Source organism: Lonchura striata, chromosome 1A (genome assembly GCF_050655825.1).
Source record: "Lonchura striata isolate lonStrDom1 chromosome 1A, ASM5065582v1, whole genome shotgun sequence".
NCBI lineage: Eukaryota > Metazoa > Chordata > Aves > Passeriformes > Estrildidae > Lonchura > Lonchura striata.
The window spans coordinates 63,763,087-63,789,298 of NC_140741.1; the positions used below are offsets into that span (position 1 = coordinate 63,763,087).

Genomic DNA, 26,212 nt, shown 5'->3' on the forward strand with positions numbered 1-26,212 from the left:
TTTGAAAGTAGACTTTTACCTCACTGTTTGATCTGAGAGTAGGTTGTCTTCCACTTAAAGATGAAACTCCATATGCAAGTGATTTTTCATTCCTACTCAAATTGCTTTAGCTATTTTTAGGTCATATGAGTAGAATAAATATCATTAAGGATTTTTCAGGCATTTTTAGAATTGCTTCCTAACTAAAAAAGAGATCATTTTCACAGAAATGTATTCTCTATTCATCCATCCATAAAAGCGCTCAGACCTTTTGATATTGTAAAAATCAAATAATGAAAAAATACTGAGTTAACCACATTAGGAAAACTGATACTGTACATTTATGGCAGTATAAAAACTTAGCAAGCACAGGTACAGAGCTGGACTGGAGGCAGAGCCAAGCTGTGCTATAGTGATTTAGAAAAAGAGACCAAGAAATTTGAAATGAGCATTGTGAAGCAATGCCATTGCCACTAATACCTCTCAGTGAAATTTGCTAGAGCATTCTTTAAAAACACTCAACTCAATCCATGGACATGAGCTCAAAGAGCCCTCCCATGACCATTTTTGGGTTGTGGAGTTTAATGGCTGGGACTGGATCACAAGTCAGGAGATGCAGACTGTGTTCCCAGCTCTCCAGGCATCATGCTCAGGCCATTTCTGTTCTCTCTGCCACTGCTTCCCTATTGCCCTGATTCTTAAGATTTTCTAAAGCCTTCTGAGTTTACATTCTTGTAGAGAACTTTCTCACACAACTTTCTGGAAACATTTGCATTCCTCCATAGAGGCGGAGAAATTTGATGTACTAGTAGTTTGTCCAATATCATTGGAGAGGTGGCACAATCACCCTCCAATCCACTGCAGCTTTTAAAAAGTATAAATGCTGGAGTCAGAAAATAAACTTGCTCTTTTTCACCTTTGCAATAGCAGCTGCTTTTGTTGTGCTTTCACGTGTCCTATAGTGGCACTTCCCTTCCTGCCTTGACTGCTCTGAACACAGAACATTTTGAGGGACACTGGCCTCTGTAGCTCTTGGACAGGGCTCAGCACAGCAGGGCTCAGATCACCCCATAAAGGGAACAGACCAGCTTCACTCACACAGAACCACCCTGTACTTACCCTAGATGGCTTTACAGATTCTTCTTCATGCAATCAGCAACATCATGGGCCTGCTTTTCTCCATGCAAAAGCTCCTGCTGCCTTATCTCCATGTTTGACACCATCTGCATTCCTCCTTCATCCTGGTTATCTCAACAACCTCCCCACCACATGGAATAACTGAGAGTTTTCCAGAATAACATCCTCTTCTGCTCAGCTGACTGTCAGAAATGAAGCCAGGAATGTTACCTGCCTCCAGTCCCAGGAGATGCACACAGTAGATGCAAGCCTATGACTGAGAGCTTCCTTGACTGCCCCCATCACCAAAGAGCTGCCCTTTTCTTTTTTATCCAGACAGGCAGTAAGTTCCTGTCACAGGTGCTGAATTCAGTGAGACTTGTCCTCTTGGGTGTTTGCCACAAATCATTTTTGTCAACCGCCAGAAAAAAAGTCAAAAAGCGATGAGACTTTTTGGGAAGAATTTTACAGAGAAATAAAAATGGCATGAGACACCTAGGAAACACAAAAGAAGTACAAGTAGGAAGCAGGACATGAGATGCTGTCCTCTTTGCTTCTCTGACACATCTACTTAGGCTGGAAGAGATAATTTTATGATGTTTCCAGGTCCCAAAATGTCAGCACTGGAGACAGGTGGCCACTGCTACATATCTGACACACAGAACAGAGCAGCCAAAGGTGTATTCATGCTGTAAGTTGCACCTGCTCTGCTGTCAGCCATCCTTAGCTGTCTGTAATGAGCAGAAGGTGACAATGCAGTGACAATGGAGACAGGCTATGAGGCAGAAGTTGGTAAATTATTAATTGTTCTGAGTGACTCTGAACCCAAAGAGAAGCACAGCCTGCTCAGAAACCAGGAGTCACTACTCTGATGAGTTCCCAAATCTGACTTCTAAGAAAATTAACCAATTATCAAAAGAGAGAACACAAATCCCTTGGTCACTCTGCAGGACAGACATGTATTTCTGTATATGCTTATCCTGATAGCTCAATTAGCTGAGACTTAAGCCCCATGCTTAAGAATGCCCTTCACAGTGCAACCTAGTGAAGTCAGTATGGACAAGAATAGAACAACAGCAAATATTCAGCATTATTTCTGGAAATGAGGAGCCCCAGTCAAGCCCAAGAGTACTCTTCCAAGAAACTGAAAAGAGAAGGCAGCTCTGTCTTCACCTCTCACATTAACCTGGAGCTCAGATATGCATATTTCAAAGAACTGCTCAGCATTTTCAGTATTTTTACCCCTTTCAAAAAGGAGAAAAAAGAACACAGCTTTCCAGGCTGGATCACACTCAAAAAAGATTTCTAGTCTTGAAGCCATACAGCCATTTCATCACTTCTCCCAGTGAATCTCCTTCAACATATACCAGTGTGAAGAGTAATCCCCAGCAAATGCTGGCTGTAGCAAGGGATTTTCTGCTCCACTACTTCTGAACATCGCCAAGCAAACACTGGACAAATTGCACAAGGGAAAGGGTCAGTGCCATCGTGAATATTTCATCTAGACAGCACAACAAAATCCAGCACAGAGAATAGAAAGGTAGAAAAATCCTTGAAAAATCACTTTTCAATTATTCTTTTACTCAGTACTACTTGTTCTTTGGTAAAACACCGCAGAGTGATTCTCTTGCAATCAGAAGAAGAAACCTCTGCTCTTGGCAATCTATTTTTGGAAACTGTAAATCTCATTCTGCTTTTTTCTTAATTCCTGCTTAAAGGAATTCTGTGATAAGGATGTAAGCCTTGTAGCTTACTAGAAATTATACAATTAACATTCAAAAAACCTGCAAGTATTGATTTTTTGTATTAAACTTTGCTTTTATAGACAATCACTGCATAGACAAATTTATCTCTCTCAGGTATTTTTCCAATTCCCAACACCTCTCTGCATGCTAGCACTTACTGTCATACATTTTCTTGTAGACTTATTTATTGTTTCTGCTGTTTCTCTGTTCTCTGCATAAACCTTTTTTAAAAATAGGATCATCATTCAGCCCTGTCATTTTACCTAGATTTCTAAATTTTTATCTCAATAGCTGGTTTTCCTGCTAGGTTAAAGACTACTCTTCTATCCTAAAAAACATATATTTGGAATTTTTTACAACTGAATCTCAGGCTACAGTTATTTTGTCCCCATTTTTGCTTACCCTCATAATTTCACCAAGTATCTCAGAAATTTTGTGATTTTTTAGAGAGATGGTTCTTGGAGATCTGTGTGAACACAAAAAAAATCACACTAACCTTCAGAGTTCTAGACCAAATTCTGGAGATGAGAATCTGAATCTGATATGACACTAAATGGCAATTAGTCCTTCCAAAATATACTTGGGTTTTGTGACACTGTACTTTCATGAAGATTTTTGATTCTAGAAGTTCTTGGCTCATGACTACTTATGGTTAGTTGGCTCATGGTTACTTTACAATCAAATCTGAGAATTCAAGTATCATTAACAGTTGCATCAGAATCCACATTGCTGCCAATTCTGATTCTCACTCTGTAAAGTATCTTCAGACCTCAGGACTCTCACCTCTGAACTCTCATCCTTGCCACATCATTCCCACCACCTGCTAGGAATGTGAGGACAGAAGCTGCATGTCAAAAGTGCCATCTGCCATAGCACTGTGGTCCTCTGCTCCTTCCCAGCTCAGCCACTTGCACAACCAGCAGCCCTACAACAAAACAGGCTGTGCCCAAATCGCACCAGTCTGATTAGACCCAGACAAGAACAGAGCAGAGGAAGAGGCTGGATTCTATTCTGGGCTCTGCTGGCAGACAGCAAAGCACTTTGCCTTCGGTCGTTACAAACTGGGAGAGTGGATATGTCTGTCCTTAAGTAAAAAATATTTTGAAACAGCTGGCTGAAAGCCACTGTGTAGATGCTAACACTACGTATTTTGAGACACTGCTCCTGTTTTAGGGCCCTTTCTTATTCACAGGTGTTATGCACTTAGTCAGTCACAACCATGTTTTTTAAATCATAGGATATCTGGACAACATAAACTCAGTAGCCATCTTCTGGGAAGGGAAAAGAATAATACTGACTCTGGCAGCAAACACTTACTGCACCTTGTTAAGTTTCTAGCAAAGTAAAGGCAGCAGTATTAGCATACTGCTCTGTACAGCAATAGCTTGGTAAAACTCCATGGTGTGTGTTACCCAGTAAAGCTGACTAATGGACCTGTCTGGCATTGAACTCTATAGATCCATGAATTCATTTTATGAAGAGAAAAAGTCTCCCAAAGCATTTTCAAAATTCAAAACAGGATGCTGATGATCAGGCAATCCTGTGACTGGCACTTTGTGCTGGAATATGTCATTGCTCACAGAAAGAACAAATAATCTCTCTTAAACCTACCTGCAGAGGAGCAACTAATACACAACAGTGAATATACTTGGTGGGAACAAAGGCTCATCTAGCCTGGAATGACATTTTCAACTGCAGACAATATCTGACATTTAGAAGGAAGAGGAATTTGGTTTTCCCCAGTCACACCATCCTTACTGCCACCAGTCTGCTCCCCACAGGGTGAAGCTGTGACAAACGTGCAGACCAGTAACAGCCATCACTGCATCTCTTCTCTCTTAATTGTCTAACCCTTTTCTGAAGCAACCTGTGCTTCTGCTTTCCACATCCTTTGGCAGCAAACTGGAGCAACAAAATGTGGCATCACAGCACCATGTTCTGCACCCCGCAGTGACAGGGAGGAGGACCAGCCTGGTTCCTGATGATGCTACTCCCAAGCCAACTTCCTACAAGAAAAGCAGGAGGACGCTAGATGTGCTATGCAGCTTGTCCAAAGCACAATTTAGGATAATTTTCTGCTGTTCTCCTCTTTGACCCAAACCACAAATACCCAAAAGAAATAGAATACTACACTGAAGACCTGAGGAGCTTTCAAAGAGGCAGCATAAGAACATGCCCTGTTTCCATTTCTAGTTAGTTGTCCTCCTTGTGGGACATCAATTTCCCCTTCATGGGAAAATTCATGGAAGACAGGATCAAATTACCTGCAGGTGAAATGAAGGCTGCCACAGCCACAACAAGCTTTGGGGGATAGGTGAGGTAAATGTGCTGCCTTTCAGCAGGGAGAGCACTTCCTCATGAGCCTCTGTGGACACTCCTGCAGAGGTCCCTTCCCCCTGCCATTTGTCAGCAGCCACGTTTGCATAACCAGAGTCAGAAGCTACAGTCACTGTAACTGGTCCTTGCACAAGAGTGCTCTGCCTGTGCAGCCACCACAGCTAAAAGATTTGGGGGAGACCCTGTACCAACCCCTCAAGAGCCCCTCTGGGCATGAAGACTTTATTCTTTTGTATTTTAGGCCATAAATTGGAAATGACAGCAAAGTAATCAGGAGAGGATCATGCTGTGCTTCCTAATTCTCCTGAGCCACCACTGATTATATAGGAGAAATCCAAGCAGACATGGAATTAAATCACTTCTCTTACGTTGGACTAGTTGAAGCTGCTCTGTAAATGACAGATTGCTAACAGCTCCCTTAATGACATCACCCAATATGTCATAAAATCTGCTGCCAACACTATGGATTTTTTCCCTCAGACAGAAGCGTTCTCTGGCTGTAGAGCAGAAGTTTCATTGGCAAAATGTGGCTCAAGAAATAACCTATAAAAGGTTCTCAGTGCATAAGGTAAGTACCACCCAAAAACTCACTGAAGAATAAAATTATCCTTGGCACTGCTTTCCTGGAACAGTGCCTCATGTCAGATATTTCAAAGTGTTTGTGATTGAAATTATCCATCCACCATCTCTGCAGGTAACACTCACAGCTCAGGAACAGTATCCAGATCTTTGCCTCAGTAGCCTTGGGTGAAAACTGTTATCTTCTTATTGCCTTCATGCTTTTTGGAAGGAAACTCTTCCCAGATGGGTGTTTGCATTAGAGAAGAAACAGATATATTGTAGTACAATAACAAGGATTATTTACCTGCAATTTCACTATTATCCCTTTACTTCCAGGCTCACATCAGTTCTTTTGCCAGAGCTGCAAATGACAACCAGAGCATACACAGAATGAGCAGCCTTTGAGAATTTCTCAGAGACAATTCACAGGTTCTCTATTTTTCAGATGCTGGGAATCTGGCGTGCAGCAATGCACCACAAAATGACTACCCATCTTTTAAAATTTTGCAGTAGAACTCACTTGGGCAGCCATCAAGCATGACCACACCAAAAGTGCTTACTTATCCATTCCTGTAATTCTGTGCTGCCTGTATTTTCTCACCAGCATGCCTTGTGTGAGAATTAGCACAGCTTCAGAGATTGTTTTCAAAAAGGGCAAATATATTCGTAAGGGAAATACCTCTCTATGTGGAGCCAACAGTGAAAAAGGAGAAAGTCCTCCTTCCTTATTGAGACAAACTAAATTCTGCTTCATAGTGCAGTGCACTGAAAGTCTCCAAGATTTGGTCCTTCTGATCAAGGTGAGGTTGCCTCTCTCCACTCAGTTGCAGAAAATCAGTGTCGGCTGCTGTTCCTCTGTCACTCTGTAATCAGATCCTCTTCTCTATTCATGTCATCTTTCCTGCATCCCCTCACCTATGCACTCAAAAAAGTCACAGCTGAACAACCAGAACATGTATAGGAAGAAGGAAAATGTGGAATGCTAAATCTTGTGGGAATTTAAAGCTAGTGCACTCATTGGGAAGGTCCCAGGATGTGGCTCGACTGTCTTTGGAAACTCCTCGTGTATCAAGTGTACATCTGTTCCCTGCAGCAATTCTTGCCAACAGAACACCCTACAGAACACCAGTATGCTGGGGATGCTGAGAACCAGTGGTCTGAACAATCTGTCACTCATGTATGTTCAAAAGAGAATCACTGTAGAGACACTTGCTGGCACTGTGAGTAAATGAGCCATGAGCTATATATCTGGCTTTGCTGCAGTTGTTTTCTGAAAGAAAAAGCAAGTCAAAAAGGAAGTGTAACACTTGGCTGAATGCTGAAGTGACCAAATAAATAGGATTAGCTAAACCTTGCTTATCTGTCAGTCATTCCTCTCTGTATGGGAGCAGTCCCTCAAGCCTGCTCATGATGATGACAGCCTGGTACCTGTTTGGGTACTGGAACTGATGCATTTCAAGCTATGTCATCCGGCTATGTTATGCATTCATCTTGGGCTTGTTGTCCAAGGGAAAAACATGGTTTGGCCAAATGTGTTGTGCAACAACTACTTCCAGTATGTGGAATAAAAAGCTAAAATACGTGCCCATGAATTTTGTTCTCAAATTCAGATCTGCACTGCCATGACTGCAAAGTGACAGATGTCAAAGCCAAGTCGAGTACCTCATTAATGCAGAGATAAACACACAGAATATGCTGTTTGGAATGACAACGCAGTGTGTTTATGTATGTATGCCACTATTTATCATTCTGCAGATGGTTGCTCACAGTGATGTACATCCACAAATATGTTTAATTTTGCTTTTTTTCCTTTTTTAGGTAATTACTATTTTTCCTTGTTTACACTGACTACTTCTAAGATGGCCTAGAGATCTCTGAGTTTCTCTTGAGGGCAAGGGGTCACGTTGCACAAAGCAGACCAGAATCAGCATGCAATCAGTTCTTTGCAGTAATAACAGTCCATGCCTGTAAAGCATTTTTAAAGAAATTATCTTGCTCTCATTTTATAGCCAGGAAAGCCCAGAGAGGTGAGATGACTTCCCCAAGGTCGCACAGCAGGCTCTGCTCTGTACATAGTTACTATTGTTGCAAATTGGGTAGCTCATCAAGCGTATGCTACTCACACCACTCAGATACAATTCAAACAATAATTATTATTTCTACTGCAATTTGCACGGCAGTCAAAGCTGGAGGCCACAATCAGGATTCAGCTTATGCTGGGCTCTGTTCAAACACCAAATCAAATCCAGTCCCTGCTCCAGGGGGGCTTCCCACCTCAGTAGGGACATTATTCTGTGGGAACACAGGTCACACTGGAAAGGGAGGGAAGGAGAGAGGGAGAACTTATTATTACTTAAATAATTTAGGTTAGCAAGAGATATAAATGCATTATTGACAGTCGCCTGTCTAGTTACTTAGCAGTTTATCTTCATAATCTTAATTGCACAAATACTTTACTTTCGCTCCTGTGGTCTTTGATTACATTGAGAGACAGCAATTGGATCCTGCTCTTTAGGGGACTGACTCACACTACACTCACCCAATACTTAAGAGTACACTCTACTTCTTAAGGAGTGATACTATATTTAATTTTACAACTCTCCAATCAACTGTTAGGGCAATTCTTGCTGTAGATCTTTTCATACAATATGTGGTTATACATTTTACAGCACATTACAATTTGGTACACTAGCCATGAGCTAATGAATTAATTTCACTCATGCTAACTTAAGACTGCTACTATGCTCTGCAGTCGTAAAACACATATTAACTCCCACCTTACTGTCTCTCACTGCATCCTAATGTGGCTCCATGCTAGCCAAATGTTATGTACCAAATGACCACATAGCCATTCCTCTTTGGAAGCCTTAACTACGTCTAATATAAGAATTACTAGCTCCTCTAATACTGAATGAATAGACACATGGGATTATTTTCAAGAGTGAGACTGCTCAATACCAAGTCAGGACTGCTGAAAGGTCCCTAGAAGTCAACTCCTAAATTTTCTGGTAGGGATCTGCATTATTTATTATAATGCATGTATTTGTATAAATAATGTAAAAAAGCATACAGGAAATATTTGATTGATATCCATAACCTCATATTGTTGGGCATTTTTTTCAGATTTCAATTAAGCCAAACACTCAAAACATGTTTCCAGTCCATCAAAGCATGTGCTTATAAATTCTTTGCTCAGCTGATGTATTCTGTTGAAACAACCAGCTTTTCACTAAGAGTAATAGATTTGAGACCAGCACAATAATACCATAATGTACTCTAGAAGAACTCAAGAATTCACAATTTCAATGCATTATTTTACAGAGCAAAAGAATGACCATTCATTTACAATGACTTTCCCTGCCCCTATTTTCAACTGGGTAAATCCACATAGAAATTAATGACCTATCACAATGTCTGTTGAGAATACAGCATCAACTATGGCATTGGAGAACTTACATAAAAAATACTAATGCAATTTCATTTTAGACCATTCATATTTTTCAGAAATTGATGTTAGGTGCACGCGCACTTGTTACTCTCTGCCAGGCATCACTGAAGCTCAGCAGAACTGAGGTTATTTACTTAAATGATTAGAACTTGACTTTTAGTACAATAATAAATGGAAGCAATAAATAACAACAGCTTTCTTTAGCAACTGCCAATACGTATTTTGCAGCTCTTCATACGCTATTCACTAATCTCCTTTAGCATCAGTAATTCAAATTTCTTTATCATTTTCTGATACCTGTATTCATGACACTGTGGCTTTATTTTAATCCCAGGCAAAAGCACATTAAGAAGGAACTGTTATTGACAGAATATTGCTAATCAGAAATAATTCCTCCCTAAACTCAGCTTCATAAATTCAAGACATAAGCAAGCATAACCACAGAGAGCAGGATTCAGCTCTACACTGTGAAACCTAAGTGAAGGTTTTACAGGCAAGCTGAGAGTAGAACCAGGGTTTGATTCACTTTGCCAGCATGCTGCTGCCTAATCACTTGAGCTGTTCTACTGCTTGTGAGACATCTGTGTGTAGATGACAGAGAACCTCCAGGAGACTTGTGGCCTGCTGAAACAGAAGTCAGGGGTCAGACAGGATCCCCCTGGCATTTTAAGCCCAGTAAATTGGATCTAGGCAACTGTTAGATGGCTTGGCTACCACAGACTGACATCATATCCTAAGGGCCTGACTGCTCCTGGATGTACTGCAGAAACACGTGGCTGGCCCTGCCACAGCCAGGTTAGGTCTGCCAAGGCTGAGGGTCCTTTCAACCTACTGCAGTCTGACAGACTAAGCCAGATGTGTGTAGTTGAGTATTTCATTGCACATTCTCTGGCACATCCCTGCTCTTGAATCTGTGCTTATCCATCACCTGATGAAGTGCAAAGTAAAATGGAGCTGTCTGTACAAGTGTGATTTGCATTTGGTCCAGACTTGATTTGGGGAAAAGCAGCCCCAGGGAATAAAAGAAAATAAGCTCTTGTGAAGAAACAAAAATGCAGTAACAATTTCATAGACCACCTCACTTTTGCCTCGGCACAATTCCTCCAGCGTACCATACAGCTTAAATTAAATTAAATATGTTAACACTCTGTTAGTAAATATATCATCTTAGGTTCAAACATAAACTTGCTGAATTCAGTAAGACTAAATTTAAACCCAGACCCTTGTATCTGCAGATCTGTCCCTCCAAGAGTGCAAAATCCTGAACAGCACTTGCAGCATTTGTAAGTATCCATCCTGCATGTAAGAGCTCTCACAGACATGTACACCATCAACAGTGTTTCACTGAAAGCTCAGGGTCTGCCTTAAATACAGTTACTTGATGCACTGAACACTTGTTTATCCTGTTGAAAAAGTGCTCCCTCCTCTCTCTTCCTCTCTGAAACTGCTGCAGGAGGAAGGAAAAGAGGCAGCAAGGACAGAGCAGGGAGCTCAGCATCGCTCTGCTACCCATCCTGTGTGAGCAAGGACCACTCAAAGTGTCACTTCTTTCAACACCCAAAACACTTGACACCAACCTGTTTACACAAAACACGACATGTGCAGCTGTGTATCAAAAAGATGTAGAGATTTTATGAGTTTCTTAACTATTTAGGAAGATTGTTTATGTAAGAGCAACACAAAATAATTAGGTGCATGGGAAGCTAACAAGGGACAATTTCTCCAGGAAACTTCCTAGGCAAAATTACATCTCAGGTTAATCATAGAACTGTTGATTTGTAAAATTATTTTCCTAAAACCTTGATGTTTTAGAATATTGCAAATATTTCTTTTTTTTTTTTTATTGTTTTCACTTTTAAACACCAGCACTTAGCTAACATAAATATTTTCTTAAGAGCATCTAATATCCAAGTTGTGTGAGAATGCTGAAGGCAAAGAGAAAATATGAAACACACCACTCAACTGCTGATGTTGCCAAAGTTTCACAGTTTTGCTAGGAATTTAAGGAAAGCCCTTGCCTGTTTGATCAGAATGCCTGGCAGGAATGAATCTCACTTGAATGATGTACAGATCTTAGTCCCTGTCTATTTTTAATCCTAGAAGTCAATGAGATAGAAGTGATACTGTTTAAAAAACAGAACAAGTGGAAGTAGAATAGAAAAGAGCACTCACCCAGATGAGCTTGTTTTTAGAAATGAGAAAGCAAAGAAGATACGCTGTTATAAACACTGCATTCTAGAATGCTTTTCAGATATTCATCTCTTTCTAGTACACAGCTCAGTATTTTACCAAATCTCCTTCCTTCAGAAAGTTACTGTAGAACCTTCCTTCTCTAATAGAAACCACCATGTAATTCTCAGCCTGAAGTGATTTATATCAAGATAATATCAATTTCTTCTTGTACCACTGTTAGTCATGAGTTTAGCCATTAGTTTTCACTCTACAGTCCATGCATTCCAGAGGGTTCATAAACTACTTCTGAGATTTTTAAAAAATACAAAATAGCAAATAGCAAAGTAGGCCAACAGGCTGTGATGTGTTCTAACAATGCAACATGACATGTAGTTCCACCTTTGGAAAAGGTTTAGGAAACCAAATCAAGTCAAAGAAAAAAATCAGTGGCTCAAACAGTTCTTTTATTTTCATCTTTTTCTAAGCTGTTCCAGGTGTTTTTAGTCAGGATTGACATCTTATCAATGGTCCTCTTTCCACATTAAACTAACCAAGCTTTCCTAGTTTTCTTTTCCAAGATATGTCATTACTCACTGGTTTTCCTTTTTGAAGCTACTCATTCAGAACTGCACATCAGTGTCCAGAATCCCACATGAAATATCACAATGAATCCTTAATTATGTCAGCATCGCCCTGAGTCAGCTGGAAATACTTCACAAAGAATGTGCCAGGACCATGCATGCCCTGTCCAGAGCAGCATCCCACTGCCATCTCCTCTTCCCTCACAGAATCAGGGACCCGGTGATGCTGGAAGGACCACAGGAGGTCCATCTAGTCCAACCTCCCTACTCCAGCAGGGTCCCCTGGAGCAGGTTACTTGTGGGAATCGAGGGCATCCCTCTGGCTGCCCTGGAAGGCCTGGGACCCTGGCAGGGGGTCAGGGACCCCCCTGTACAGAGCCCCCAGAAACACTGTCTGTGATCTCTGTCCATGGAAAAGAGTTTTCAATCTTACAGGATGAATTACAAGCTCTGAGTGTTTGATATGAGTAATAATTAAGTGTGGCATGGGTGCAAAAGTAAAATTTTAGGATTCTAGATTAGGGGTTCAAAGGGGACAAGATGGAGGAAATTGGGTGTGTTTTGTCCTTTTTCTCCTTCTTCATGCCCTCCATGTTTCACTGTAGTGTTGGCATTTTTCTATTGGTTTAGGCTGGGGACACACTGTTCAATGTAGATGACAGATATTGGCACGTTATTGTAAATCCAGCCCAGGGAGTTTCTGGTATTTAATGTTTGTAACATCCCACTGAGGGCAGAGCCCCACACGCTGCCCTGCAGGGCAGAGCTGGGCAGGGCAGCAGAACATGTTAGAGATAAACAGAATAAACAACCTTGAAAACAGCACAGACGAATTATGGCTTCTTCTTTGGCAACGGGGCAGAAAGACAGCGACTTTTTACAATCTCAGAATCATCAATACCTCAGATTCCGGCAGTTCCTCAGGACTGTGACCTGATGGCCTGTGAGTGTCTCCACTGTTACCCACCCAGAGCTGCATGGCCTTTCCTCGTGCCAGCACTGTCCCCTCGCTCCTCAAGGCTGACCAAAGGCCGAGTGTCACCCGGGAAGTGACGGCTGGTGAGCCACATGAACGTGCTGCTGCCACACCAACAGAGGAATCCCACCAAATACCAATGCCTGACAGGAGCTAAACACAAGTGACTGTGGCTTGTAGAGCTGTGTTTGCACTGTATATCCCCTCACAATGGTTTGTCCCTCCATATCCCCTCTTTGTACCTGTCTGGCTCATCCCAGCTTCCCCATCAGTACCTGTATGTCCATCAAACCCCAACCCATCCCCCTGTCTCCTCCCAGGTGATGAGTCCATCACCTGGTGACCCTTCCCCTTTGTCCAGATCCTTCTCCCAGGGTCACCAGGTAGCTGGACCCTGGCTGGGACTCCTCCCTGACCCCTCCTCAAGGGTCACTCTGAGGCCTTGCCCCGAGAGCCATTCCCATGTCCTTCCCCATTGCCTGCTCGGGTTTCCCGACCCCTATATCGGCAGCTTCGGTCCAGGAGACCCTCTGTTGCTCTGGAGGTCCTTCGAGGTCAGATGTGGCCTGGGATCTCTCCAGGCCCTCATTAAACCTTGGAACTAATCCTGAGGGAGAGCGCCTCTTTCCTTTGCTTGTGGGAGCAGCTCGTCTTTGGACTCATGTGGGAGCTTCTCCAAGTCCCTCAGGATCCAAGGAGAAGTTCCTTCCCTCTGCCCAACTCACCCCACTGCCCAGCTGGCCGGGCTCCACAGGGAATCAGTCCCCATGGATCGAGGGGGAGATGCAGCAGTGGCTGGTAGGACATCTGCATGTTTGGAATTTTTGGGACTATATTTTTCTAGTGTAATGACCATGCATTGCAATTTCAACCCTTTTATTTTAATGATGGTCTAATATAATTTCACCCCTAATAGGAAGGCTAAATTCTAAGATACAACAACCGAGTAATTAACTTTCTTTAGAGGAACATAAAGCTACAATAATTTTATTTTCATGCAAAGTCTAATACCTCTCTGATGAAATTAATCTTAAAACTTTGAATTAACTCTTTGTGAAATTACACTGAATGTCCCTTAAGTGTATGCATTCAATGCATAACAGTTTTATAATGTTCAAAGATGTATTAGCCAAGCTGAAGATACCTGTGGGAAATCTGATTTTGAAATACTCAGTCTACATCAGAGAGAAGTCTCATTTATGATTTTTAGGCTCATGGGTAACATTCTTCAATTGTCTCTAAGTGAAAACCTTTTTTTATGGTTTGTTCTGTATTTTTGATCACTTCTTCATCTTGCCAAAGGTTACAAACGTCTGTCTTTTTCAAGTTGATTACTAAGTCTAGTTTCAAAGATAACTACATTTCATGTAAATTTTTAATCCAGAGATTATTTGTTGACAATGTAATCAAAGTAAATCAGAAATTTATATTATGGCACTAAGTTGCAGTTATAAATTTGTTCAAAATAAAGGAAAACATTCCATGTTACACTGACTTTCCTGCACATTTAATTCTTGAGCTCCTCATTTTGAGATTTGGCTACACATTGGTTATGTCTACACAGATAAATGAAGCAGTACCAGGGAGCATTCCCAGGCATTGAGACTTGACTTGATGCTGTTAATTGTTGGAATTGTCCCTCAGCATGTGTCACAGGAGTGGTTTTAGTCTGTTCCATCTAACAATCTTCCAAAATATTGCCAGAGCACAGTTTGCAAGTTAGTATATGCCAACAGAATGAGTCTAGTGACCCAGTTTTAGAAGTAGAAAATGTAATCGTGTGGACGCTGGCCAGTGTGCCAGCTGACTCTACAGCAGAGGGGGACTCTGTACCAGCCTAATCTGTGGGTACAGGCACAGCAGCCACATCTCTCTGTTGGGCCCTGGCAAGATGAGATGGGTCAGTACAGAAATGTCTCTCCAAGAGGCACAGGATCATTTATGTCAGCGTTTCATGCTTACAAGCTGTTACATCTGGGCAAAATAACCCTCTCCAAGGCTTTTGCCCCCATCAAGAAACTCCACACAGCTGAGGAGCATTCACCTTCCGCAGCCACTGCAGAAGCCTGTTAGTCCACAGGACTTAGACAAAAGGTCAAACGGGAAGGAGAGACAGTGCTAAAATCTTCCCTGATCTTAAGGGACCGTGTCCTATTTTATTCACACTTCTGCTGCACACAAGGTTCATCATGACCAAAAACCTGTAGCAAGTTGCAGAGGTACAATCTAGCACAGCAGGACAAGACACATTCTGGCCATGGTAATTGCATGAGATCATTCATCTTATTCAGTCAACTTCTGCAAAGCAAGGCACTTGACTTTTGACTTCTAGAAATAAACAAAAGAACCTCCCAAGGTTTCACAAACAGCGTTTTCTGAACCTCTGAACTCAGAATATCTGTCTTTGACCTTGCATGTCCAGCATGTCTAGTTTTCTTCTCTATGAACTTTTCCTTTTGAAATATAACCAGAAAAATAAAGTGGAATGCATGACAACTCATCAACTGTTTGTAATAATTTATTTCAAACCATTTATTCCGTAGCTTTCTCCTTCTGATGCACTCTCAATTACTTGATTGAATAATATTCTCTGAAATAGCACATGATGTGCTTGTGTCAAAGAGGCTCTCCACAGACGCCATCAGCTACCTTTTAAAATCAATGAAATTCATAAATTTGCATCTGGTTTCTCAAGGAGAAAATAAAAGAACCTTTTCCCCCGGTAAGTATGACCTTCTTATTCTAAGGCCGGCTTGTTTCAAGTCTTCTGCATCTCTGAATGCCAATGTGAAGATGGATAATATCTTTCTTAGAATAGACAGATCTTGAAGTCTATATTGCCTTTTTTAAGGATTCTAGCCATAATTCTCTCTCAGTAATTGGGAGCTGCACATTGTTCCACACACTAATGCATAATCTAGCTATTCACTGTCACTGCCACTGCATTTTTAACAATGCTGATAGCAACCAATGTTATCAAATTCTGCAGATTTTCCAGGCTATAGCTCTACAGCTTTGTTCATGTCTTTTTTTTTCCTTTCACCATTTCTGAGCAAAAATGTTTTTATGCTTTCCTTTGTAATGCCTCAATATTGTGACCCTCCCATTCCTCACAGCTGGATCTTGTTAGTTTTCAAATATTGAGTCCACACCATCTGATCATACCACAGATTTTCTGTTCTGATTTGTTTGCTGTCTTTATGTTTGCAAGATCAAAGCTAATGTTGTTTATACCACAGTGCTAAAAAGGCTCTCTTCACAAAAGGTAAAATAACCTTCATGTTTGAAATCAAGCCTTCTTTTCTTCCATGCCTTCTTACTGCTGATAATATCTGTATGTTTCCCTCTTCCTGGCTTCATTGTGGCATGTAGCAATTTTCTTCATTAAACTTTTAGAAGGAATCCCTGAAAGAACTTGACAGCAGCTGTATGCAATGCCAGTGATGTTCCTTCAGCTGCAAGAAAATAGATCTGCTCCGACACCAGCCTCTTTCCAAAACCTCAATCCCATTTCTCTTTCCTAACCATATCTCAGCTCCCCACGTTTCAATAGGTAATATTCTCCTCTTTTAAACTCTTTCCCAGTTTCTTTCTCCCCTTCTTTCTTCCCTCACACATACACTTTTTCCCAGTGAAATGGTATTCATCCTCAAATAGTCTGGATAAGTTTATGCATTTCCTTTTATATTTTACTATTCTATTATCTTGCTGTTTTTCAAACAGTGGACCACAGCCCCCAGGATGTTCATAAAAGGCAATTGGGAGAGTTATAAGATGCTGAAATTTTTATTACACTCTAAACCAAAAGAAAAAAAATCTCTTCTCCATTCCCTAAATACCTTTATCCTTCAAAAAACAAGTTTTGCTACCAAAATCTCAAATAGCTCATACAAATAAAAGATACTCACTTCTTACATGATACATTTTAGACAAGTTCCCTCTGGAAGCAAGACAGATGTGGCTGTGTGATTTTGAGCCTGATGACCAATTCCAACCAAATTTGACTGAAGCTACAAGCCTTCAAAACACTAAATTCCTTCAAGTTTTGTGAAAAACATGGAAGCAGAAAAAAAAATCCCAATTTCCCACTAGTGGAAAGACAGGAATAGTTTATCCTTTACACAAATCTTGATGGCAGCTTGAGGACAAACAAACAGACAAATACCTTTCTGCCAGGTATAGAACATGCTATGCCTTTGTCAACTACAGAGATAGGGAGCCTGTGAGGAGCTGGAGAGTTTAGCTACCAAAGGCATCACATCATGGGATGCACGAGAGAATTTTGGTACTGTGGGCACAGGGTATATAGGGGAAAAACTACTTAGAGAGAAGACACTGGGCACAGCATTTCTCCTTCATTTCCACCGTTCACGTGATGCACCTTTTATTTTCATGTTTCTAGCCAAACATGAAGTATTTGAAAATGTTCAGTGTAAAGAAACCAAAAAAGCTGCACAGCCTCATCATTCACTTCATCCAAAACTTCCCACTGAAACCTTCAGGTAATTTTTCCAACCTCCTCAACCTTCTGATTCTTTTCCAACCTTCTGACTCTCACTAGGACGCAAGCAGTTCCCAATGGCAATACTCATCACAGCCAGTGTGACAGCAGCAGAGCACAGGCTACCATGGGGCATTCCTAGGCAAGAATGAAGGAGGTTCTAGGGATCTCTTTTGTAGAATCAATACTTATCATACTGTGATCAGAGTGGTCCAATATCCACTACTGTTCAGAGACCACTAAATAACTTCAGTCACCTCACCCTGCAGGTGCTGTGGGAGTGTTAATGCTTTTATTAAAATCAGCATCAATGATCAAAGTCAAACTCAAAAACCTGTTCCATATTCCTGGACTTGTCTTCCTGTCCCTTTTGCCTTCCATGCACCTCCCCACTTTGCATGTAGTGGCAACAAAAGCTGACAACATTGTTGGTATGGTTCTTTGCTTCTGGTGAGTTAGTAAAGACAATTAACAAATGAAAAATGCAACTTAGAAGTTTACAAATGTACATACCTCATGACTAATGCAAATTTGTGTAACATCAGCTTCCAAACACATCATTCGTCAAGCTAAGGAGCACTGCATGACTTGAAATCTTACCCTGTAGGTCCTCATATGCCATCATCTGTCAATTTTTAATCTTCTTTTGAATAGCAAGAAAATTCATCCTTTTAGCTCTTCTTCTTTCATTTATTTAAATCAGTTCTGAGATCCTTTCTACTTTATACTTGAAAGGGAGTCTTGAAAGATATTTGACCTAGACAGAGCAAGCATGGGAACCACTGCAGGCAAAGGAGTCCATTTTTTGCATACACATTTAGGGACAACACTGGGCTTTTTCTCTGCAGTGAGATCTCACATGCAGATGTCCAACTACACAGTCTGTAATTTGTCTTCTAAATAACTGCTTTCTCTTCTAAATAATTATTTTTTCTAAGTAACTACTTTCGTAATTCTCCCATTGGTAGGGTGCCTCCTACATTTTTTGAAGTGGGAACTGAACCTAGCAATGGATGCAAAGAGTAACAAGAAGTGCTTTTACAGGTGTATTAACCAGAAAAGAAAGGTCAAAGAAGATGTACTGTCAGATAAGCAAAGCTGGAAAACTGGTAACAATTGACAAGGGGAAGGCTGAGGAACTCAACAACTTCTTTTGCCTCAGCCTTCAAGGCAACATTTCTTCTCACACCTCTTGAATGCATGGACTGCAGGATGGGGACTGGGGCGCAAAATGCTTCTGACTGCAAGTACAGACCAGGTTCATCACCACCAGCCTGAACATGTATAAATCCATGAGAACTAATGAGATGCATCCCAGAGCCCTGAGAGAATTGGCTGGTGTGGCTGCCAAGACACTCTCCCTGATACTTGAAAAGTCACAGAAGTCAGGTGAAGTCCCAGATGACTGGAAAATGGGAAACATTGCACCCATCTTAAAAAGGTGGACCCTGTGAACTACCAACCTGTCAGCCTCTGTGCCTGGGAAGATCATGGAACACATCCTCCTGGAAGCTGAGCCAAGACACATGAAGGACAGGGAGGTGATTTGGAACAGCCATCACAGCTTCACCAAGTGCCAGTCCTGCCTGGCCAACCTAGTAGACTTCTATGATGTGGTGAGCACATCAGTGGACAAGGGAAGGGCTATGAATGTCACTTATCTGGACTTCTATGAAGCCTTTGACATGGTCCCCACAACATCCTGCTCTCTAAATTGGATTCTGCCCCTCTGCTCTGCTGAGACCCCACCTGTGGTGCTGCATCCAGCTCTGGGCTCCCAGCACAGGAAGGACATGAACCTTTTGGAGTGAGTCCAGAGAAGGGCCATGAAGATGATTAGAGGGATGGAAAGGTGAAGGAAAAGTTCAGAGAACTAGGATTGCTCAGCCTGGAAAGCTTTGGGGTGACCTAATTGTGGACTTCCAGTGCTAAAGGAACCCTACAAGAAAGATGGCAAGGAACTATTTACAAGGCAACATAGTGACAGAACAAGGGGAAATGGATTCAAGCTGCAACTTGAAGCTGAGTTAAACCTACTAAGAAGTAGGTTTAGATTAGATAATGAGAAGAAATATTTTACTATGAGGGTGGTAAAACACTGAAACAGGCTGCCCAGAGAAACTTCGGATGCCCCATCCCTGGGTATTCAAGGCCAGGTTGAATGGGGCTCTGAGCAAGCTGACCTAGTGGAAGGAGTCCCTGCTCATGGCAGGGGGTTGGAACTGGATGATCTTTAAGGTCCCTTCTATGGTTCTGTGATTCCATGATTCTGATGCTTAGAAATCTTACACTGCATTTGGTGTATTAAAATACAGGTTGTGGAAATAAGCCCATGTTGTTATGATTATGACATCCAAATGAGTCTGTGCAATTAGCTATCTTTACTATAATTTATTAGACAAATAACTATCATTTATTAAACAAATAATTTTTATGCCACCTGCAAAGTTCAGGAGCCATAAATGTAACTTACTCTCTCAACAAATTCTTAAGGATACTGAGGCCATGAGATCCTTGTCTGACTCTATGAGATACCCTGTTCAAACACTGGTGCAAGGCTGGGTTTTTCCTGGCTTTCAGGAATTTACCCCTATACCAAGATCTGTCAAACAGCAGTAACAAAGGCTCCAAGAGCATCAAGGTCAAGCCTTTTAAGACTCTTATATAAAAGTCACCTGGTCCTTCAGACTGATTTCAAGCATAAAGGCAAACAACACTGTTGGAATTAAGAATTTCTCCTTTTCATTCTAAAACAATTCCCTGTTTTAAGCAAACTTTCAACTGTGGTATGTAATAACCTTTTCATTATGGCTGCTTTGGCCTCAAAGATCTGGCAGATGAGTGATAGGAAACCAGTTTTAAAAACTAGTTTAAGACAAGTCTAGGGAAAACCTGGGAAAAACCAATACCTTTATGACATAAATCAGTAGAACTACAAAAAAAAAAAAACAAAACAAAAAAACAGTGTATGCCAGCATGTGTACAAACATGACATATTTGTGTGATTAAAGGAAGTAAAGTAGGACCAATACATCTATTTTAAGTAATTTTTCATAAAACTACTAGAGTTCTACAAAGAAGTAAAAAATAATGTGTACTATGGTTTTCATTAACAATGTTTACTTGAATTTCCAAAAGACAATTGATGAATCTATCATTCTTAAGTCTTAAAAAACCTAGACTCCCAGAGGATAAAAATAAATGCCCTTGCAAGGAGAAATAATTGGAAACAGATGGTAGGACACTACTGTCAATTTTTCAAGTGGAGAGAGGTCAATGGTGGAATCCTGCAGGGATCTGTGCTGGAACTTGGGAGCTGCTGGCTTATTTATAAATGAGCTGGAAAACAGGATAAATGGCGAGGTGACAAAGTTAGCTGCTGATACTCATTCAGGGTAGCTACAATAAGGGTTGACTGTGAAGAAAGACTTCACAATACTTAGTGACTAGGCAATAAAAAGTCAAATTAAAGTCAGTGTAGATAAATATGAAGTCATTTCTTTAAGGGGAATAAAACCAACTACACAAAATTATGTGCCCCAAGGTGATTATTACCACTCCAGGACTGAGATCTTGGGGTTATAATAGACAGTTGTGTGAAAACATCAGCCCAATGTTCAATAACAGGGAAAAAATGAGTATTACTAATTACTAGGAAAGGAACAAAGAACGAAAGAGAGAATATTATTTAGTCACTGTATGAATGGCTTGTCTGTCTTGAATATTGTGTGTAGGTCTGGTCCCACAGATTCTGAAAAGATGGAGTATTCTGGAAATGGCTATGGGCAGGGCAGATGGGATGATCACAAGTTCACTACAACCTAACAACTAAGGACTAACTAAGAAGCCAAAGGTCCCAAAAGCAGGTAACTGAGGGGATACAGCAAAGGTGTAATCAGAGCCAGGACAGGGAATTGTGTCTCCATGTTCCCTATTCACAGGCTCTTCCAATGCATGAGATGAGAGGATGAAGTGAAATGGGTAGGCACAAGATTTAAAACACAAACAACATTGAATCTTCACACAACACGTATCAAGCTGTGGAACTCCTTGTTCTAGGGCACTGTGAATGCTAAAAGTTTACACAGGTTCAAAATGCGACCAAAGTCTCAAAAAACAAAATCCAGCAAGAGCTTTTAAATGTCAAGATCCATCTGAGGAAGTCCCTGAATACAAATGCTGAAGAACCAAAAGCACAGAGTGCAAAATGGGCTTTAGCTGCTCTGATGCTTTCGTGGGCCCATGTTACAGACCACTGTCAAAGATCACTAGACTGTGGTTTTCTAAAGTACAGAGCTTTTATGTTCTGTTCAATGGTCCTTTTACTGTGAGCATGGGCTCAGGCATCTCTTGAAAAACCTATATATTGATTTCATCCTGCTTGTCCATGGGACACTCCTATGTTTTCTTCTGCTTTCCTTACTTTTTTCTTTCTTATAACTCGAAACATCCTAGTAAAGGAAAAAAGTAATGACAAATATAGTGAAAAAAATCATGACAGAACAAAAGTGTTTAATTTTTTTAACTATAAAGGAATAAATCTCAAGAATTATCTTTATTTGTGAGGTTTCCTGTAAACTTGAGGTATAGTATAACAAAAAACAATAGTACCTAATTCCTAATGATTTAAAGAGTTTGTGATCGTGCAGCTGCTCAAATTAGGTGAGTGCATACTGCTTGTACCTATGATTTTGCAGTTTCAGAAGAGGAGGTTAGGGGATGGAGAAAGAGGCTGCAAACACTGGCTCTCAAAGTATCAAGTGTACCCTGACAGCATTATGCACATGCAACAAAAAAGGCAGTCTAAGCCATGACTAAATCATAAAACTATCTAATCTATTCTGCACTCACGTACACACAGGAAATACATTTTTTCTTAGGATTTTTCCTCTTTGTCATGTCATAGACCTGTCTAGTCATAGACATGATTAGATAGCAACAAGGACTGAAAGTGTATGTGCCCAAGATACTGTTTATCTTTTTCTTACTTAATAAACACAATTTCAAAACAAGAGCTATATCATACTGACAATTTATAATGACTCATGCAGGACAGACTGTGATCCAAATCTTTCTTTTAAAGAAATCAGTTCCTAAGCTTTCATTTGCAATCCTAAACCAAGCATGATTCCACATTGGAAAACTGATTCTAACAAGATTTAAATTATATCAGTCTTAAGTATTATATTACCTAACCAAATGCTAACACTATGAAAGTACAAAATAGCAAGCAAAATCAAAGCTATATTCACCTGCTTCCTTATTTCATTACTTCAGATTCAATTTTGTTCCTGTACTACACAGAACTACATGCATATGTAGATGACATTACTATATTTTTTGTGAGATAAGCATTTTAGGATTACTATTGTATATTACTTATACTTTCAAAACAGTAAACTAATAACAGAAGTAGGTCATATAGCTCAGAGAAAACGTATCATTATAACACTCCTGTCCTGCACATTTTACTCTGTTTCCTTCTGTCCAACCACCTTTGTTTTCTTCAAAGGATATGACACAAAACAGTATGAACTTTATGACAGTTCTTTCTCCCTCGAGGAAACTTTTTTAAGTAATACAGAAATTAACAGTGAGGTAAATACTGAATTAAAACATTCAGCAAAAAATAAAGTCAGGTTTTTTCAACAGCCAACAGACATTGTTCTAGTTCTTCCAGGGCATTTGTGTACAAATTGGGAAAGACAGCAAACAACCACTTGGCTATGCATGTATTCCCTTATTAATTTTGGAGGGAAGCAGTCTGAGAAGTGATTCTTCTGCTGACATAAAGCTCCTTTTGTTGACTTTTAATGCCAACAGTGCATCTACCAGCTTTGGAGATGACAAAAATTCTGTGTTCTTTGCCTGAAAAGGTATCTCCAGTCACACCTGCACATGTGCAGCATGGTATAGACTGGAGTCCAAGAGATCAGTCACATATGGTGGTTTCTTAATATTCACCTGTACAGAAACACAGTAAAGGAATCAGATTCATTTTATCTGCCTTGCACTAGCACCTCTGGGCATGAAGTAGTACAACCATAGATGTTGATGCTGGAAAGTGCAAGGGATTTGGAAATTGTGCTGTTCTACTGCACACTGGACATGAAAAAAACATGCTGAAATGCATCAAAACAGTGAATATTCATGGCACCTTTTAGCAGCAGAGCCATAAGAAGAGGTGACAAGTGAAAGCAGAAGTCCTTAATGGAGCAGAGGAGACATCAGTCGTGCAAAGATGAAACAGTTTGCTCTGCCCAGAGCCAAGTGACATGACAGTGTACAATTAACCAGACCATATCAGAATGCATGTTACTGAATGGACAGAGGAGCCACCAGCATCAAAGGGGGTTCCCAGTACAGAGATAATGAACCCGAAACTAAACTCACCGGAACCGGGAAAAAAACCTACCAACTTCAAGTGCCTGCACATCACTCCCCAAGTGATACAGAAAGAAATTACAAGGAAACTTCAGTGAAGGAAACAGCATAAAAATGTATAATACCACACAGAAAAACATCATCAGAGAGAGAAATGGTTAGAGCTCTTTCACACAAACCAGAGAATTCCACCAAGCCTCATGGACTAGATGGCAAATTGAATAATCCTGAAGCTGTTCAGTAGAAAACTCAAAAGAATTTTTGCTCAGAACCTGAAATGAATGTAGGTCAATTTAGGAGACTGAAAAAGTGATTGTGAGCCCATTTTGGTGACATTTTGCTGTTTCTCTAACAGCTAATTCCAAAACTTCTCAATTTCAGGGTTTTACCAGGAGGACAAGTAACAGGTATGCTTTGCTTTTAGCCCCGTTTTTCTCCAAATGATTGAAGAATTGATATTTTCTGTCTTGCTAAAACTGCTTTTAATACTATCTTAATTCTATAGACCATTCTCTTCTTGTTACCCTCCCAGCTGCACACAAACAACCAGTTCTCCACTAACTCAGAGGGAAAGCTGTGCTGGAAATGCAAAAAGGGATGTCCTGGTGTTTTCCCTCTTTCCTGCCATACGCTTTCCCTAGGGAGACACTGGATGTGATGGGGAAAGTCAAATGAAGTCAGATCTTCTGAAACAAAATCAGCAACTGAAATTAATTATTTTTCTTTACACTTCTAACATATCGTGGAAAATAAACCTTGTGGACAAGTGAAACAGACCCCAACCAAAACTCATGCATACCACATCCAGCGACCTCAGCCCCCTTTCCAGTTCACCAGCAGAAAACCTCACCAACCCCTCCCGCGGAGCCGAAGTGGGCTCTGCCTCGGCCAGGTGGAACTGTGGGACCGGGACTAAGCTTCAACAGGCGGGCAGCTGCCTTCACCCACCGTCGCCAGCTCGAATTGTCCCCACTGCCATTTTCTCCTGACCTTTACGACAGACCACGCGCTGGAGGACACCCACCCGCTGCCGCCCGCAGTCCCTGGAGCTGCTGGAGCTGCCCGCGGGTCGGTTCCCCGGCCGAAAGCGGGCAGCTCCCCCGGGAGCCCTCGCAGCGGGGCGAGGAGCCGCGGGCTCAGCCTGCCCTGGCCCACGCCCAGTCGGGCGGCGGGGCGGCGCGGGGCAGGCACGGGCAGACCTCTGCGACGCTGCCGATGTGTCGCGACACCTCGAGCATCCTCTCCCGGCCTGCCCCGGCGGGGCACCCCCGGCCCCCGACACCCGCCCCCACCGCTCCCCGCCCCGGGCGGCCGCCGGCGCCGCAAGTTTGTCCAGAGCCGCCCGTGCCCCCCGGGCTGTGCCGGGCTGTGCCGGGCTGTGCCGGGCTGTGCCGGGCAGGGCGGCGCGGAGCCCCCCAGCACCGGGGCCGCTGCCTCCACTCACCCGAGGTCAGCTGCATCCAGGCACAGATCTTGTAGACGGTGGCTGTGTTGCAGAAGAAGAAGAGGATGAAGCAGACGATGCAGGCGATGATGAGCATCATCGAGAGCCCGATGAAGAAGGACGCAGCTTTGAAGGCTCCCGAGGGCAGGCTGGAGAAGTCCGTGAAGCTGCCCCGGCAGGTGAGTTCCCGGCTGAAGCCGTTGCCGATGCAGTAGTGGAAGAGCCCGAAGTAGCCCGCCTGCGGGGTGTCCACGCCGTCCCCGATCCAGTACGGCTGGATGAAGCACACCACGTTGACGATGGCAAAGCAGATGGTGAAGATGGCCCAGAGCACGCCGATGGCCCGCGAGTTCCGCACGTAGTTGGTGTGGTAGATCTTGGCCGCCTCCTGAGCTGGGAGCATCCCCGCTGCTACCGCTCCTGACGAGCCTGCTCCTGTAGCCGCCGTCCCTGCAGCCGCTCCGGGCATCCTCGCCGAGAAGGTGCCCCCCTCCCCTTCCTCCTCCTCCTCCTCCTCCTCCTCCGCCTTCTCCTCCTCCTCCCCGCTCGCTCCGCTCGACGCGACGCGCTCCGCCGCCGCCGCTGCGTGCGAGAGCCGGCGAGCCCCTCTGCCGGGCTTCAGCGGCTCGGCGCCAGCACCAGCAGCCGCGGCAGCGGCGGCAGCACCGGCACCGCCCGCCGCCGCCTATCGGGGCGCAGCGCAGCGCCGCCGGCCCCGCGTCCGCCCGCCCCGCAGCCCGCCCTCCGCCGCGGGCGCCACCCGCACACCGCCCGCCGCGGGCGTCCCGCCGCCCTGCGCAGCCACGGCGGGCACGGTCGGGGAGGTGGCGGCGGCCGGCGGGGCCGAGGGGCCGCCCGCGCCCTTTCCCCGGGCGAGCCCTGCGTGCGGCTCTCCTCAGCTCTCCCGGCCGGGGCAGCGGCTGCCGAGGGGTCCCGCTCCCGACGCTGCTCACGCAGCGCGTCCTGGG

At 42.6% G+C, this 26,212-nt stretch overlaps 1 protein-coding gene across 3 annotated transcripts in view; it reads right to left on the reverse strand.

Moving 5' to 3' along the window:
- LHFPL3 (LHFPL tetraspan subfamily member 3) overlaps nucleotides 1-25,906 on the reverse strand; it is a 233,139-nt gene extending 207,233 nt beyond the window's left edge. The window contains exon 1 of one of the 3 annotated variants that reach the window (XM_021534694.4): nucleotides 25,245-25,906. In XM_021534694.4, the coding sequence (XP_021390369.1) occupies nucleotides 25,245-25,713 (469 nt within the window). In that variant the 5' untranslated portion in view covers nucleotides 25,714-25,906. The remainder of the gene's footprint in view (nucleotides 1-25,244) is intronic. The other 2 variants (XM_021534695.4, XM_021534696.4) reach the window with 2 other exon arrangements.
- Nucleotides 25,907-26,212: the final 306 nt, after the last annotated feature.